Source organism: Haliotis rubra, unplaced genomic scaffold (genome assembly GCF_003918875.1).
Source record: "Haliotis rubra isolate DU_JTF1 unplaced genomic scaffold, ASM391887v1 Scf885, whole genome shotgun sequence".
Taxonomy (NCBI): Eukaryota; Metazoa; Mollusca; class Gastropoda; order Lepetellida; family Haliotidae; genus Haliotis; species Haliotis rubra.
The window spans coordinates 28,749-47,173 of NW_025767618.1; the positions used below are offsets into that span (position 1 = coordinate 28,749).

The window sequence follows — 18,425 nt, forward strand, 5'->3', positions numbered from 1 at the left end:
CAGGATAAGTATATAAATATACAATTTATAGTAAAATTTTCAACTTATTGAACTATCAGTATGTGTGATGGTGCACTCATATTGGATTAAAATGGCAAGTGTGGAATCTAGACTTTGATTTACTGAGGTATGCGAGAGGACAAGCTTGTTTCGCGAAGATGTAGGGTTGAAGAATCTGTTCACTGGAAAGAATCCACACATTTGACTGCAGCTGATTTTATGAGTTTTAGTGGAATATTGACTGGTCAGTTTTGATGAGCATCTGCAGAAAATCTGTGGAACTTCCAGCATGATGTGCATCTAAATTAGTCAGTGACAGGGATATCGGAACAATTCACATGTTCCTTATTGTTTCAGTTGTGTGAAGTGTCGGATATTCAGAGAGATACTTCAATAATCTATAATCAACTCAACTATGTTCTCTACAAGAGACATGAGCTTGGTGAAAGCACCACTAGGGAACTTTCTGAAGAAGCAGAGTCCCATTCACAAAGTGATGGGTCACTAGTGCAAGGATGCTTTGTGGTACAGGGCATCCATCATGATCAAAGTGTACTTTGTTTTGTCTTATATACCACATATATTCTGGGGATAGTGTAACAGTGGTTGATGAGGGACTTTGGTGATGATGTTTATACTGTCTATTGTATTATTATGCTGTTGTTGAGGTGTCTTGTTAAGGGGAAGGAACCCAGACATGACTAAGGCTGTTACGATTCACTCGCATATTCAGTGAATCGAACCGTAGCCCTTCATGAATTCAATTTGTTATTCGTGGCCACCAGAACCGAATATTCATGAATATTAACAATTTTTTTAAAGATGTCCGTTTTACTTGAACCCTTATGTCCTTTTTCAAAATGAGATATGCAAGAATGAAATATGTACTAGCCTTGTAGTACCGCAAGTCATGTTAGTTTTCCAAGGCCGCACATGTTACTGTCAGCTATTACTATTATATACCAAATTTGAGTGTCATGAGATCACTGGTTATTGCTGTGACAAATTAACACTGTCAACATGGGCATTCAATATTGTGCATCAATCCCTTAACTTCAATATTGTATTCATGAATAATTATTTGTATTCGTTACCCAATATTCGTGATAAGTATCATATTCGCCACATAGTGTATTCGTTACAGCCCTAAAGATGACTACAGTTAGATTTAGGGAATGTCCTGAGATTGCTTGACACGTGATCTCACTTGTTTGCCAGTTTCAACAATGGTTGCAATGGTCACACCAGAACAATTGTAAAACATTAATTCATTATTCAAGATTCAGATTAGAATTGGTCATGCTTGTCGTAAGAGGCATCTAATGTTTGACACATGCCATTGTATCCCAATTGTGTTGACCGATGCTTGTGATCTGAATCACTGGATTGTCAAGTCCAGACTTTATTATTTACAGACCACCGCCATAAAGCTGGAATATTGCTGAGTGCAGCATTAAACAACAAATAAACAATCCAATATTGCTGAGTGCAGCATTAAACAACAAATAAACAATCCAATATTGCTGAGTGCAGCATTAAACAACAAATAAACAATCCAATATTGCTGAGTGCAGCATTTAACAACAAATAAACAATCCAATATTGCTGAGTGCAGCAACAAATAAACAACAAATAAACAATCAGGTATCTGATCTTAATTAAGCCTGTCAGCAGGACGGTGGGGTATCTGATGTATGTGGAGAACTAGGTATTATATTATCTATCTATGTAATGGTAGTATCTGTCAGTTTATCTGAATCTAATGAAGCTGTCAGTAACGTGGACGTAGGTGGAGAACTATTATCTAGGGTATCTGATCTAATGAAGCCTGTCAGTAGGACGTGTGGAGAACTATTATCTAGGGTATCTGATCTAATGAAGCCTGTCAGTAGGACGTGTGGAGAACTATTATCTAGGGTATCTGATCTAATGAAGCCTGTCAGTAGGACGTGTGGAGAACTATTATCTAGGGTATCTGATCTAATGAAGCCTGTCAGTAGGACGTGTGGAGAACTATTATCTAGGGTATCTGATCTAATGAAGCCTGTCAGTAGGACGTGTGGAGAACTATTATCGTAGGAGAACTTATCTGATCTAATGAAGCCTGTCAGTAGGACGGTGGAGAACTATTATCTAGGGTATCTGATCTAATGAAGCCTGTCAGGTAGGACGTCAGTAGGATCGTGGGGTATCTGAAATTAAGCCTATTAGAACTATTATCTAGGGTATCTGATCTAATGAAGCCTGTCAGTAGGACGTGTGGAACCATTATCTAGGGTATCTTCAGACTATTATCAGTAGGACGGTGGAGAACTATTATCTAGGGTATCTGATCTAATTAAGCCTGCATAGTTCCATGTTGAAAGTGCCTACATATATGTTGTTTTTATCACTCATTTTAAGTGTGTTATAGTGTATGCAATGATTTAATTGTTGGTGATTTGTATTTTGTTTGTTTAGTTGTGGTTCTTTAAGCTAGACCTTGATTTGATGACTGTTGAGTGATACTAAAAGCTTAACAGTGAAGGTCATGAAGTGTACTCCGTACAGAGATGACTCCTCCGTTTTCAGGAAAATTGTAATGATAACTACTCCCTTCTTGTTATCCGTGTTCAGGGATGCCAACCTCTACGATTTTATCATAGTCACTACAAATTTTAGCCAGTAGTATACACAATGGGGCTACGGGACCAGGTCCCCCCCTGAGCCCTTGAGGAATCCATAATCCCCTAGCCCCATTGTGTATACTACTACTGAGGTGCATGCAAAATTTGATGAAAATCGGTCGAATAGTTTCTGAAATATTGACTTTTTAAGTGATTATGGGGTCGGTCGGGAAAAGGCAAATGTCCAACTTTTTGTCGTAATTAAGTCTTAATTAATCTAATGAAGTCACTGAGAGTGTTCCCAGTGCCATTTTGCTTTAGCGTAACCATCTGCAAAGATGCTTACAAAATTTCACGAAAAAAATAGTTTAGGAAATAATCACTTTTAGTGAGCATGGGGTGGGTCTGGCGACATGCTAACAATCCAAAGCGTATTGTCGCTACTTGTTATATATTATCGGGCGAGAGGTGTATCCCCTTACCACCACCAGCGTCAGTAGATCGGTTTGCTGTTTTCAGTTGCTCAGTTTGCACTCCAGGTTTTCTAATCTGCGCAAGTCCCTAGGTTCGATATGCTCGCACATTTTCTAACGCGTGTTCCTGGAACTTGAGACTCCATCATTGTCGTATGTGAAGCGTCGCGCTGAGATATCCTATACTTACAGGATCGTGTTTAACATCTAAAACTGATATATTCAATTCTGTGATGTTGCCTCGGATTGATTTCTTGTACTGCCGCGACGAAAACGATTCGGTTCTGCCATTGTTGTACTTTTCCACTTTCACCGGCACGGCACTCAGTTGTGTGGAAGGTCGTTTGCCTTGAACATTGTCAGTCGTGCTCAGCTGATAGAGATGAATGCACAGTTCGCGATACTGAACGAGATCGGGTAATTTCGCGTTGCGATCCACGAAGGTTTCCGGTGGTATGTCGATTCGGCTGAAAAGCCGAAGGCTGAGCTCAGGGCCGGTTGTTGTCTCAGACCATCCATTTTTCCATTTTGTTGGTTTTGAAGATTTCATTGGCGAGCACATGCTGTAGTCGAAGTCGCTCATTTGGTGCAGTTCAGCTCCAGCCTGTTGTTTCTGAAGATTTCTCCATCGCGGATGGTAGAGCGAAGAGCACAGGAGCTGACGTGTTATTGATCGCGAGTGCAGCAGCTGAATGGACTCGCCGCTCGTTATTCCCGGAAGCGTCACGTACATATTGAAAAGTAGATATGTATACTAAAATATAACAATTCAATATGTACAAACCGGGAGTGTTTTATTCTAAAAGTGATAATATAAGTGCTACCTATCTCACGCAACCGATTATTGTGGTCGATGCAAAGTATGGTTTACAACTTATGGTTCTGGTTCATCAACGGTTTTCGGTCACGAATGTGAAAACGGTACACACCTGGTTCCACAACCCGATACAGTTCTGGCAGAATCAATTCAATTTCGCCGTGTGGTGCGCAACGACCGGGTGCGGCGTGACGTTGAACGACACTCGTCGTGATGCGCTGAGTCGGTCTGTATTCTCGTTTCACGTGTACTACCAGATCAGACGTATCCTGAAAGCACCCGATTCCGCAGGACAAGGCATGGAATGCCGTAAACAATCCATACGATCGATGTGCGTATGAACGCATTTGCGGTGAAGTCAAACTAGATCCGAAGACGGTCGATTGCCGGGTCCGAACCACAATTTGGGCATTCCCATCGTTCACAACATGTCTCTCGTGGAAGCCAGCAAACAGCTGGTGAAAGATTGGGGTTACAAGTCGTATCATTACGTCACGACGAACGAGTGGAACGACGATTACATGGCTTTCGACGACAGCAAAGGATTACACGCATTTGGAGGTTTGAGCAGGGACCCGCTGACGATTGGAAAATGTTCATGCTGGACACTTTGAAAGGGTTTACTCGTGTCGGAGTCGTCAGATTGAACGATTCGATTCGAATGTACATGTAGGCCGTGCTGAGCGCTCAGACGCAAACGCGTTCTGGCATCGTGAGTCGTGAAGGGACAGCTTACGACGCGCAGAAACAGTTCGTGGCTAACGTCGAGGATGCCATTGCTAGACCTGTCGATCCACCGAGTGCCATCGAATGCTATCAAAACGCGCTAGAATTCACCCGGCGTGAGACTGTACATGACTCCGAGCGACATGCGACTGAGGGTGAACAGATTGGTGGGCTACAACCATGAAATCGTCATCGCAACCGCTGATCAAAAGTTGGGTTTGAACCAGCACGTCAATAACGCGAGTCAAGTCGCTGCCACAGTACAAAACGGGCATCATGGCACCGACACCAGAAGAAGTGGCACCAACACCGGAAGAAGTAGCACCACCAAGCCAACAACAGCAGCAGCTGCCCCGGCACGTGCAGGCAAACAATCAGCAGCACGTCGATCACAGAACGGGGCGATCGCGGTTTGACTGTGCCTCATTTGGTTAAGAATTCCGCCTTGCTGCGACGTTACCCAGACCCGCCATGGCGGACGACCGAAAGCCCACAGGTTTTACCGACCCACATTACCGTTTTCGACAAGAAGCCTAACAACCAGGAAATGATGTTGCCCAAGATGCCAGGCTGCGCTTCGGCGGCTTTGCCGGCCACTTTAGCCAGGGCTTCGCTGAGAGATTTCAAATGTTTTTTTATCCAGTCTCTGACGTCGTTGCCTGATGTTGATGGGCTTGTTGGTGTTGGGCTTGGTGTACCACCACCGCCCGTCAGCAATACGACCAGGGTTGATATGATGAAACCCAAAGCCGTGAGAACGCTGGTGATGGTTATTCCTTGTTCCCGGAACAGAATTCGGTTCCTGTCGGCCAACGTGGTGTCCTCCTTTAAGACTCGGTCGATGGTTTCATGCACACAACTGATTTGCGATCGGAGGGCTTCCAGGTTGGAGGAAGCGGCTTCAAATCTGGCCCGTCTCTCGTCTTCCAGGTGGCGCAATATTTTCTCGATGTTTTTCGAAGCTTCATCGTCGTCCACGATCCTGAGGTTTTTTTTCTCGCGAGCGATGTGCTCGTCGATTTTGTTCAGTTTACGTTGTTCACAAGTTCTCCGCGCACGATTTTCAAGGCTTCGTCTAGACCCCGAAGTTCCCAAAGAGGAAATTCGAAACCTGGCAAGGGTTCGTTCGAGTACGTGACCAATATTTTCATCCGGCGCTTCTTTGGCACGCTGGGGCATTTCTCTAGGATCGGCAGCGCCGACACCACCGAGTTCGGATCTTACATTTTGCAGATCTCAGACGACCTTCGGCGGAATGTTTGTGTGTTTGTTCATGAGATCGACCTCCGGATGAGCTTTCAATCGCAGCATCGCTTCGTTGTCGATTTTGAACTTCGGATGGTCGCGACCCAACGGTTCGACGTAATTTTTATCACCCTTTTTACAGCATCGTAATAATCGTCCACGGTCTGGTTTAGAAGCTTGTTGCCCACGGTGTCGCCCATGAACGAGGTGTCCATGGCTGCTGCATCATTGTCGTTCAGCTGGTGTATGTCGAAATCGTCCATGGGAATATCGTCAGCCATTTTTTTTTATATTAAACTTATATACATAGTTTCAATATAAACAATGTTGCAATACGGACGATAGCTAGATCCTTTCCGAAGATCAAGAGAACCCCTGGGTGTCAAAGCCGTGTGTCAGTCGGTGACGATCACCAACAATCAGAGCACGATCGATCAAAACCAAATGATGCTGGTTCGATTTTCCAACCTGGGCGCGAACGACGTCATCGCCCCAGGCACAACTCGACTGGCTTTTCAGATCACGTTGGAGTCCACGAACGACAAACGCACGATCGGGAACAACCTGGGTTGTGCCGTTGCGTCAAGAAAACCACCATCAAAATCAGCGGGAACGAGGTGCTGAGCATCGACGACAGCGACATGTTTTACTGTTACGCGGACCTCTGGAGAACCTCGAACGAGCACGATGACATGGCGAATCAAGGACTTTGTCGGAATAACAACGTATCAAACGAAATCTGTGTGGGGTACGGTTTCACGCAAGACCAGCTCGGCAATATGACGGCAGGAGACAAAGCTGTCGACGAGGCGTACGGGAATCGGTTTTGCATACCGCTCGACTTCAAGCTGCTCGAGGGGCACATGCCGTTTTACCAGGCCGTGCTGGGCGACAGGCTGGAATACAAACTCACGTTCAACGACTACGGCAAAGTCATCTTCACGCCGGACGGCACCGAGGGCAGCTACGTCATCGACAACATCTCGCTGGAGTTCGACATGGTCACAAGCACGGAACTGGCCCAGCAGATTCGCACCCAGTACTCGGGAAAGCTGTCCATCCTGTACGACCGCGTGTTGCGACACCGGACGATCATCAAGGACAAGAGTGACACGTTGTGGGACATCAACCTGAACGATGTCGCCAAAGACCTGGGTTTCACCTATGTGACGCTCGGTAATTACCTGGATACCTCACAACACAGTCCCTTACACATCACCCACCGTGTGATGATAGTTTCTTGTCATGATATTTTATCAGTCTTGCATACCTATTTTCTGCTTAATGTAGCCAGCCAGCCAGCCCCCTGTACACCAAGCCGAGAGAGAGACACCGACTACGCTACTTCGACGATCGCCCACCCACAGTGCTTGGAGGAGCAACCACCCCCGAGGCGACCCGAGCTTTTTTCCCGACCAACCCATGCTCACTTAAAAGTCAATATTTCAGAAACTATTCGACCGATTTTCATCAAATTTTGCATGCACCTCAGTAGTACCATTTGTTACCCGAGAGTGGGGGTGTTATACCCTTATTCCCTGGGCAATCTGTCTTACCACTCTGGTTCTGGGGATGATGTAGCTAAGATGAATAGTGAGAGATAAGTCCGGTATGGTGTTCAAGTCCATTTATTTTGGAATGAATTCTTTCACAAAGGTCCTCAAATATTTCCTAGCTTTCCTGGTTTACATGCAACACAGATTCACAAATCTGCTGGAAGAACTTGTTGGTTTCTTATACAACTCCTAAAATTACTAGTTCATCTGAGCCATTCTCTCAATATACAGAGAGAACCTCTCAAGTCAACGGTGGGGCCCAGAGTCGCTTTGGTTCCCCACGAAATGTGGGAAAAGTGTTCTTTGACAATTTTAGGCTCCTCCCCACGAAATGATGTCCTACCTCCTACAAAAATGACTCATATCCAATCTTGATAATTAGTTACTTTCATTAGTCCCTTTCGGAGACTTTATTTGGTACCATCTTCCAGTGATAGAATGACATTGCTAGTTATCCTTAAGCCATACATCAACCAAACCATGAGATATCTAACTAATATCTCAGACTGGTAGGCGCCAGAATATACTTTATCAAATCATTTCAGATCCTATGCTTGCCCCTTTATTGACAAACTGACCAAACTGACCATCTGTATCCCAAATGTCCATCCACTCAATTTGTGTAGAAACACCAGTTTGAACCTTTCACCCTCATTTATGTCAATTTAGAGAAATTGTTATTCCCCAAAGAAAAGTGAATCAATAACAGTTCGGTTAGCTTGGTCAATGCACTTTCCCAGTACATTCACGTATCCCCATTGTGTATACTACTTAGCCTCAAACTACGCCAATATGATTGCACTAGCAATTCTACAAAATTTGAAGAAAGATTTATTTTATCAACAAAACATGTTTTCACTGATTAAATACATTTTTACAACAGACGACAAGAAGAAATGTAATGCTGATAATATGGAAATCTGCTGTTGGAGGTTTGTGAAATTAAAGCTTCACTCTTGATTAGTGTCAAATTATCTTTCACAGAATCCATCATGATTTTAAGTATTTAGTTGACTACTAATTTTGTGGTCAAACTACTAATTTTTATCCTTGAAACTACTATTTGCAACACTTTAGGTTTGGCATCATTTGTTTACCCATATAAACCCTACACATGTATTTGTCGTCATTCACTAGATGCTCAGTTGATGACTTTGTGTTAATTAGTGACTAAAGAGAAATCTCACCGATGACAAACAGTTAAAACAATCAGTTGAGAGACCAACACATATTATATCATGAAATGCTTTAGATATTTATAATAGTAGCTTGTTACAAAGACGTGACATTGATAAAATGTGTGATATTGTTACTGTGTGTGGACATTGAAGGATATGTTCATGGAACAAGGTAATTGTCTAATATGCTTATAGCATTTTCTAACCATTGTACAGTTTTCTCTCCGTCAAAATAGACAATTTTCGTAGTGTGTGGTGTGCTGACTGACAGTTAGATGTGTCCTTGACCTTCCTGTACCTTTGTTTATCTCGTTCTGATTACGATAGTGCTAGAATGCATGAATCCTTATCATGCTGGAAGTTTGCATGTAAGATCCATGCAATTGTGTCTCTTGAAAAATACTGTCCAAGTGCTGATTTGACTTTCGTTTCTCGTGTTTCATGCCACTAGTTAATTGTTATTTGATTCTGATCTCTTCAACCACTTCAATATTTATCGTTTATGAGGCTGGTATTTTCTACAACTTCAACCTATGTCCACATTGTCCCCAACTCAGATGGGTTTTTTTGTTTTCGTGTGTATATTCCTGATTCTGTATGTTTGCTTGTCGTTTTATGAAATTTTGCATCTGTTATATTAAAAGATATTCAGTGAGCTACAGTCATTTGTGGTTCATACCTTTTTAGATCAATCAATGTCCAAAACAAATTGTGTTACGGAGAACATGTCTTTTTGTTAATTGAGACTCACTTTCCTTCTTTTTGTTTGACTGGATGGAGAATATTTGTATGGACTATTTGAACATGAGAACCATATATACACTTCGTTAGGTGTGCTGACTACATTACCATTAGGTAGCATCAACAGTGTCAATAAGGATTGGGTGCATGAAACATTTGTTCCTAGATAGGCAATGATTAGTATTTTCTTGGTTTCAGTTTTTGAAGATCTTATGTGATGACCAATAGTGTTTTGTGCATTTGTTTCAACTTGGCAGCTATTTATTATAAACTTATTAATAACAACATTCACTCTTTCTATTTCTACCTCATTAGTCCCATCCCAAGTTTTACATTGTTCATCTGGGAATAGTGGCTATATATAGTTTTATAAGAATGATTCAATCTGCATGTGTGTCAAGATTTATTACATTTTGGTTTACAGTATGCAACAGTTGTTATTGCGAGGTCCATCGGTATCAGTTTGATGGGTGCCCCATTATTCAGGGATGAGAATTTTCCTCGGATCCGCGGAATTCCAGAAATTTCATAAGGCCAAGGGTAATTTTTGTGAATCGTCTAAATCCGTATAATTGGCCTCGATTTGGCCCCCGGTTTGTTTTCAGAGTGTTTCTCAAAAATTCATTCTCATCCCTGATTATTATACATTATGATACAATAAATAATAGTACAGATAGTTTGTTTACAGAACCAGATCATTGTAGGAATATTTCTGATGGGAGACATCAAGGAGGTACATATAGGTCAAAGATTTCTACTGGAATAAGTCAGTACCAATAAAAACATTGGACCAATTAATCAACAGTGCGGTCTTGGCAGTATGACTTGTAAATATTTCAAAAGCATCAGCACCAAAGAATAACAGGTGTCGTTTATACCACAAAAGGGATTCCAGAGAGTGTGAAAGACGGGGTTGGAAATTGTACGAGGGGATCACTGACAAGCAGTGACGACACCAGGTGTCCTTGTTAATGTGTGGTGGTTGTCCTCGCTCTAAGATTAGACCAGGCCGAGAGACCACATCACTTGCCTGTAGTGGCAGAAGGGAGATAACTCTCGATGACTTGACGGACTGCAGTTGCAGTGCTTTGCCTAAGAAGGTTGCCTTTGGTTGGGGTTAGTTCAGAGAAGCATTATTCGAGGTTTATTTGTTTGTTGTAGAAAATGTACTGGTGAATTAATGTTTGTGATTTTCCATCTGGTCGACATAGACATTTGTGGATGTTAGGATTCAACTATGGAAGAGTGCATCTCATAAGATTGGGCTACAAATACAAATTTTACATGGATTTATAAAGTCATGTGTTGATAGAAGGTAGGGTATGTAACATCATGGCTGATGATCTGATATATAGGTATATATACTGTACTTTGAAAATGCTTATTTAGTGTTTTGTTATGTTTTGCAATATGACCACCAGAAAAGGTTGTGTTGTGTATCGGCAATGTTTGGGTTCAGATATCTTTCAGTGTGTTTTAAGATGGACTTGAGCACAAAATCACATTTCTATGTTAATGAGACGTGCAAGTGTTCTCAAAAATAAATTACCAATATTTACTCAATATTTATTGGTTGCTTTCAAGTTTTTATTAGAGCACATCTTTAGTTTTGTGGTGTGTGTTACTGTTAAATACTTGTGAGAAATGTAGAGTCATGGCCTTAGTCTTGATATATATATAAAAAATCTCTCTCTTATCAGTGCAATATGTATTGTCCCAGCTCCAGGCGACCTTGACCTGGGACATATAGGTCAAGTTTTACCTACTACTGAATGAAAGTGTATGCAATGCTTGGGTTAGTGGTGGCTAGATAATGTGTTATATACCACAGGGATTGCTTAAAGTAGAATACGAGTGAATTGCAATAATTTGCTGGGTGAAAGATAAAGTCATCAGAAACATTCCCAAATTTTCAATTAAAAATTATGTATAATTATGTTTTAAGCGCGAAAACAGTTTTTGTAAATCTCAGCTTCGGCCATTATGCATATTTCGCTGGAACCCACGTGACCTTTCCGTTGACGTCAAATGTGCCTGGAGTCCGCCATATTGCCAAAGACCAAGCGATACAGTAGTACAAATCGTGTTGTTTCTGTCGTTTTTTTAAATGGTATTATGGTGTATTGCGTTGCCTGGGGATGCATGGCATCATCGAACATGGGAAAGAACCACCATTTCTTCAGTTTTCCAAGTGAAATGACAGATTTCGGCAGGAGAAATGCGCCCATCATTCCGAGCTGACGCATATGAAAGAGACATGCACGCATTGAGTATGGAAATCCCCAAGCTTGGCTGAAGAAGGAAAACGAACCCACGAGATTCATTTATACTCCATCATTCCCTGTAACAACTTACTGTCAGTGGTATTTTTAACATAAATTAAATCAAGTCCGATTGCCAGTCGAATTGCCCCCGCTACAAAATGACCCAGCAAATTTGGTCAAATTGCCCCAGTGGGGTAGTTTAAATGCCCCAATTTATTTAAAATGAATAAATATAGGCCATAAATGCATAGTTTTGTCAACTTTGATATTATGCTCTTCATATACAAGTATATACATAGTTATGAGTTTACAAATGAAACATTTATCAGAAATATTACTTCCTATTAACTTTTATATGAAGAACATAATATCATAATAAGTTGACAAAAACTATGCATTTACGGCATATATTCAATCATTATAAATAAATTTGAACAAATTTGAATGAATGACCAAATTTGCTGAGGGCATTTTGTAGCTGGGGCAGTTCGACTGGTACACATGAGATATATATATTATCAAAATCAGTAAGAGATTTCACATTAGCTTGAAAATGTTTCACTATATATTCTTTTCGTTCTGGAGCTCTAAATGATGCAGTCAACTCGAAACATTGCCGAATACAACGGCAAATCATGAAGTACTTGTTGCTTTCATTGTTTTCCATTTTGTCCAATTACGCACGTCAGCATCAGACTCGCTATTTGTCAGTAGTGTGTGCCGTGAAAGTTGTTCTGTATTCTCATTGGCTGACAAGATGTCATTCTAAGGCTATGGTCGAGTACCATAACTATTTCCATAACCAAACACTGGGGAAACATACGTTGTCCTGACTAGTATTTTATAATTCACCAGTTTTTGGAGAATAACTTATCTGCGTCGCGAATATTATCTCTGCACGACCAGGCTGGGATCTTATATCGAGACTTGATTCGTTATTAATGAGAACTAAGATCCTTATTTATTTCAACAAAATTCCAGTGTAATTTTTGAAGCAGATAATTTTCATTTTCCCTCGTCTGAAGCATAATTTTGTTTGTAAATCCCAGACACCCTACAGTCACCAATTTGACACACACTGAACATTTACAAAAAAAATTCTTAATGACTGATCATATATTTATAGGGGTGAGTTTGCTGGCTGGAACTGTATGACATTTTGCTGACAAATAGTAATTTTGTTAAATGATATGGTTTTAAAAAATTATTTTGACCTCAAGCAGTGCCTCCGTTTCGCTTGATTCTTCTTCTTCATCTTCAGTGGAAGATTGTCTTGCAAGATGTAAAATCGGATCGTATTGATACGGTCTAACATCCATTTCAGAAATTACATCAGGAACATCTTTTACTGCTTCAGAATCCACGGACACTGTTAAGTTGTGAGGTAAAATCAAAGAGGAAGCCATCCGCAACAGGCACTTATGACGTCATGTCACTTGATACCCCCTCTGCTCATTTACTGTTGGGTGTTTCCGTAATAGGCGGAAATACGAGTACGTTTTTGTGTTTTTATTGCTATTTTACAAAATATTTGTTTAATTTTAATGACGGAATGTGACTTTTAGAATACCCTTTACAATACATCAAAAGTTTTGTTTTCGTTCGTATTCTCCTTTAAGTACTTGTGTACAGTTCATCTGTAGCCTTTGGAATATTTGTAAATAGCAAATGCTGTGATGGGTACTGGTATTAATGTGTGATAGGGTTGATATAACATGTGATTATGGAGGAATAAAAATGGTAATAAAAGTCAATTACTTTGTTGATAGTTAATAAGTGTCATGTTTAAGAATCGGCCTGTTGTCTATCACCAACTTTAAACAGATCTTGGATGGTTGATGCCTGTCTTTGTTTCCCAGTTGCAAAGATCTCTGACATCAGTCTCTGGACTGTCTGGTCCAGACTTGATTATGTACAGACTGTCGTCATATTGCTGGAATATTGCCGAGCATGGTGTTAAACAACCAGCAAGATTTGCAAAGTTGGATCACAAAATATTACATGTTCTCCAATATATGTATGAAGATGAATGGACGGCACCCATTTCTTTATCTCACTGACAGGTGTTGATAAGAAAACATTTAGTGTGGTCAGTAAGTGTGGTTTTACGCCGCTTTCAGCAATATTCCTGCAACACCGTTAGACAAAACCCATTGGTCAGTAACCAGAAAAACTTCAAAACAAAATACAATATTTTTTTAAAGATTTCTTTTATTACTTGACATATCCCACACACAACATTCATTGATCGATCTTACAACAATCACTCATGCCCTCGAACTAAAACAATGTGTAAAGTTCACTCAATAATATTAGTTTAACATACTCCCTGATGGGCAGTAAACAGTGATAACAGAAAAACCCTCTACACACCGAGAGATTTGATTCAGCTTGACAGATGGTGAGACAACGTTGGATAAATTGATTTTGATCAAGATACCCAGTAGCCACTAAAATCAAGTACTGTCATAAAGTCTGCAATCTTATAGGCTATATTTAACAAATATTGCATGCTAATAAATTAACATACTGAAAAAATCGGCAGCTAACATACTTTTGCGCAAAAATTCCATCTCAAGAATCGGTGAAAAATGCAAACCTACAAATAAATGGATTTACAAAATCTTTGTATTATAACAAATTTAAAACCCTCCAATACTTCAATTTGTATGAACCCAACAAACACCACTGACCACACATGTCTATGGAAAGAGCACTTCTTCAGTGTTAAAATGCAAGGTATTTGGCACAGATGCAGGTACCTTATCAAGGAATGATCAACTGGATCCTGTCAGTTACACAATTATATCTAAAACACTGTCTAGTTCTAGACGAGCCTAATTTAAGAGAATGTCCTGTAACGGATTGTACATCCTAAATTTAAAACTACATTACCACATGAATAATTATATTATGATGACAATAACAGTACTGAAACATAACCACTAGAAAATGAAATAAATGCACAATATTGAGCAAATGGAAAGTTTGACTATAAAATGTCTTTGTCACAAAATATTAAATATTTTAAACCAATAGACAATATCAAAGATGAAGTATTTGTAATAACCTGAACTGTAAAAAAACACCACTTTCTGTGCTGCATAAGAACAAATTCAAACAACCACATGTCATATCCAGGTATCTAAATCCAGGAAAATGTGAAAAATTGGTGCAAATCTGATGCAAATAATGTAGCGGATAAAATTTCCGAAGCCCGTCCTGGGATTCGAACCACGGACATTCTGATCCGAAGTCAGAAGCCTTGTCCACGTGACTAAAGAGGTTAACCCGTCAGCAAGCCGACAAGGTAAGGATGTCATCTGTGGGATGACTCCACGCCCTGCTACAATAACACTATCCTGTAACAACTACTTGCAAAATGTCCTTATTGCAATTCAGTGCAAGACAAAACAATCTAAAAATATGGTGATAATGTTCTTTGGTTAGCTCAGCAAAATGTGTACAATAAGTTGCTACATACTTGTAACTGTGTAAAACAGAGCCCGGAATATGTGGTGTAAATGTCAGGACATGCTTATGTTCCAATTCTATATTGGTATTACAGTTGCGATCTCCAGGATTCTACAATTTGCAAAAATTCATTTTTCAAAAACAGGACAAAAAGACAAGCTGCTGTGAAAAGCACAATTCAGCAAAATCGCAATGTCATAAAAATTCTCCCACATTCAGTGTTAAAAATATACAAATAGGTCATTTCACAACCACCTCAACTTTCCTGTACCTACAGTGTGTAATCATTTGTCAAAGATAGTGCACTCAGATTCAAAGTTAACTTGCTTTCTTCATGGCATTTCCAGTGTAAGAGGTGACAAGGCTCTCGTGTTTTACATGTGGTAACGTCTCAGCAGTTGTAAGACTAATGTTAATTATCTTCTCAAGAAAACATTTGAAATCAAGGTTGTAAGGAAAGGGTATGTTTGTTAAAATGCTTAAGAACGAATGATAAAGTAAAACATATGCATCTGATTCAAAGCTGGATTCATAATTTGACCAAAACAGCAACTTAAAGCTCATCCCTTATTCTCAGCTGGAATGATGTCAGAATATTCAAACGGTTTCCCAACTGTTCCTTCTTTTTGTCACTGACCTTCCCATCCTTCAATTTTTCAACCCGTTCTATTTCTGAGTCAATAAAAGCCTCCCCTTTTTCTAAAACCTTTCTCATTGTTTTGATATAAATTTCGGCTGAGGTTTTTTCATTTTCATCTGTGAGTGCCTTGGCAGAGGTCTCGGCCTTCTCAATCACCTTCTTCTTGGCGTCGCCGCTAGCACCATGGAATTCCTTGACCAGCTTATCAAACTGCTCAAGACAAGCCGGGAGGCCCAGCCACAAACCTGAAATTTAACAAAACATTCGACTCTTTGATCACAAATGACCCCGAAACTTTGGTTTGGTTTTCAATCAACACAGAATTCTTGTGTCTAGATGACCTTGTACATACAAAGTTCTAATTTAACAGGCCCAACACAAATAAAGTGTGAATATTTAGCTTGGAGTTTCAAGAAGAAAGCAAGATTGATTTTTTTCATCTGTCCATGGATGATATATGAACAAAACTTCCGCAAGCAGAAGTTACAAAACAGTCATTCGTGTAAGGTGATGCCATCACAACAGTAAGCTCCTTTCAGTTGCATTTCACTTGAGCAATGACAGAGAAGTGTCACTTGTATAAACCCTAATTTATTCATATGAGCTTAGGTCCATCATGTACCTAAAGAAAAGAACTCTGCCCTGGATCAAAATATTGGCAATATGTCATATACAGATTTCTTGCATCATATCTGTGTCTACGAGGTGAAATAACAGATTTATGATGCTCCTGAGCTTCCTCCTACCCAGACAGCTGATGTGTGCAGCTATACACGTCATCTGGTCCAGGCTTACTGTGGCATTAAATAACAAACTTGAACACTTGTCAGCTAAAATCTGGTTTCATACTTACCAGATTCCTTCATGATGAATTTTTTCACATCGTCAGCTTTTTTATCTTTTCCCAGGAATGTGACTGGCTCATCTTTTCCCTTCACAAACATTTTGTAGACAGGGTGGTCATCCTTCTTTATACCAAACCTCTCGCCTAAGTCAGCGTTATCTTTGTCACCATAATCTGATAAACAGAATTTGACAATGCTTATAGTAGTTATACCTGAAATGCTAATCAATTTAAGGATCTGCATGATTCTCGTCACTGAAAAATAACAGTTTACAATCATTTACTGATGTGTCTTATTTAAGATGTTGTACAAAACATTTGCACTCCTCACTGACGAAAGCTAGTTTGAAACTTCAGTTTCTTCCATTTAACCATTTAACAGTTGCATTCTTTTTTTAAACTTTTTTTGTAAACACGGAAGCCAAGGTCTATTAAAATGCAGCAAAATTCTACACCATAAATCTACACTAACTCTTCTCAAACAATCACTCTTACAATCAATGATTACCTTAGGCTCATCACACCAACATAACTACACAATGTAATAATTCTGGATCTACATGGGTGAATATTTATCAACAACAGTGCAATCATTCCTACAGTACAATGCACAATATCTGTTCCATGTACCTGCTATTTGAACCTCTGCAATAAGAAGGTTAGGCTGGGTGAGACTTGCTTGGGCAACCTTCTTGAATTCATCTTGCTTTTCACCGTAAGGATAGGTTTCATCAAATTTGACCACAACAACTTGATGTTTGTTGATAATCTAAGAAATTAAATATGTCAGTTTAGAAAATAATGAGCTGAAAACAACAAAGATGTAAAATAAATGGCACAGAATGAATTTAGGGAGTTAGAACATGCTGCTACTAAACCATGTTGGTATGTTTCATGCAGCTCATGACATTCTAAACCTATCAAACATGTTTATGACAACATTGGCATAGGAACAATTGAGAAAGATTAGGGAAGAATGAAATATTACAATATTAATATGTATTCAATAAAATCTGCTTAACATGTGTTGTGATGTAACCACCTACTGAAAAAGCAATTAACTACAGTTATCAAACATATACAAATCTGATAGGTATTTAAGACACGGATGACAGAAACTGGGCTATTACTTGCCTGTTCACCAGGACCAGGAAATTAAATCATAGTCGAAAGTGCTTCCAGTCTCGGCTTATCACCACTGCATGATAGAATTAAATTGCATACCTCAAATTTGCACTAACTTCTGCCGTTATTCTAAAGTTTATTCTGTGAAATCACCCATAGCATATTGAAGTTTAATAAGGCAATGCACTAACATTTACCTCCACCCTTTCAAGTCCTTTGTTTATTTAGCCAGCCAACAATGGGGCAACAGATCATGTAAACCGGCCCAGACGTCGAGTTCAGCTACGATTGTTCATAATTTCGAAAATACAGCTAGATAAAGGAAGATGCTGCACGTGTAATGCACGTGTCAACATGTGTGTACGCTACTGATACACACACCCCTTCATAAAGAGACCTACAGCAGACAGCATTTTGGGAGTGATTACAGAATCTGCGCCCATCGAGCCATAAACTAATTAAATATTGCAACAATGCATAAAGGAAACTTGGACAAAATTAACAACTTACTTTGTCAAACACTCCTGAATTAAGCGGTACAGAACCTTTAACAATGTCGCTTTGCACAAGGTGCAAAACGGACAAAACTATGAGGAAGACACCGGCACACACGTTCATGTCAGCCATGCTTGCCTTGAGGATGAGGTGGCCCAATCAGAGTTTCGCTTTTATAGATAATGACAATACTCGAGCACTTGCCACGCCAGCCAAGTACGTAGTTTTCATTGGTCACGGA

At 39.9% G+C, this 18,425-nt stretch overlaps 1 protein-coding gene and 1 long non-coding RNA gene across 2 annotated transcripts; one reads left to right on the forward strand and one right to left on the reverse strand.

Annotated features, from left to right (window-relative positions):
- Window positions 1-2,121: 2,121 nt before the first annotated feature.
- LOC124263479 lies at window positions 2,122-2,962 on the forward strand. Its single transcript, XR_006894853.1, has 2 exons — window positions 2,122-2,164; window positions 2,299-2,962. It is a non-coding gene; the product is annotated as an uncharacterized LOC124263479 (long non-coding RNA).
- Window positions 2,963-14,160: 11,198 nt separating this feature from the next.
- Window positions 14,161-18,354, reverse strand: LOC124263472 (endoplasmic reticulum resident protein 29-like). The gene is made up of 4 exons (XM_046698122.1): window positions 18,200-18,354; window positions 17,195-17,333; window positions 16,574-16,738; window positions 14,161-15,965 (listed from the first exon to the last, which is right to left on the reverse strand). The coding sequence occupies exons 1-4, from the start codon at window positions 18,314-18,316 to the stop codon at window positions 15,634-15,636; spliced, it is 753 nt and encodes a 250-aa protein (XP_046554078.1). The 5' UTR covers window positions 18,317-18,354; the 3' UTR covers window positions 14,161-15,633.
- Window positions 18,355-18,425: the final 71 nt, after the last annotated feature.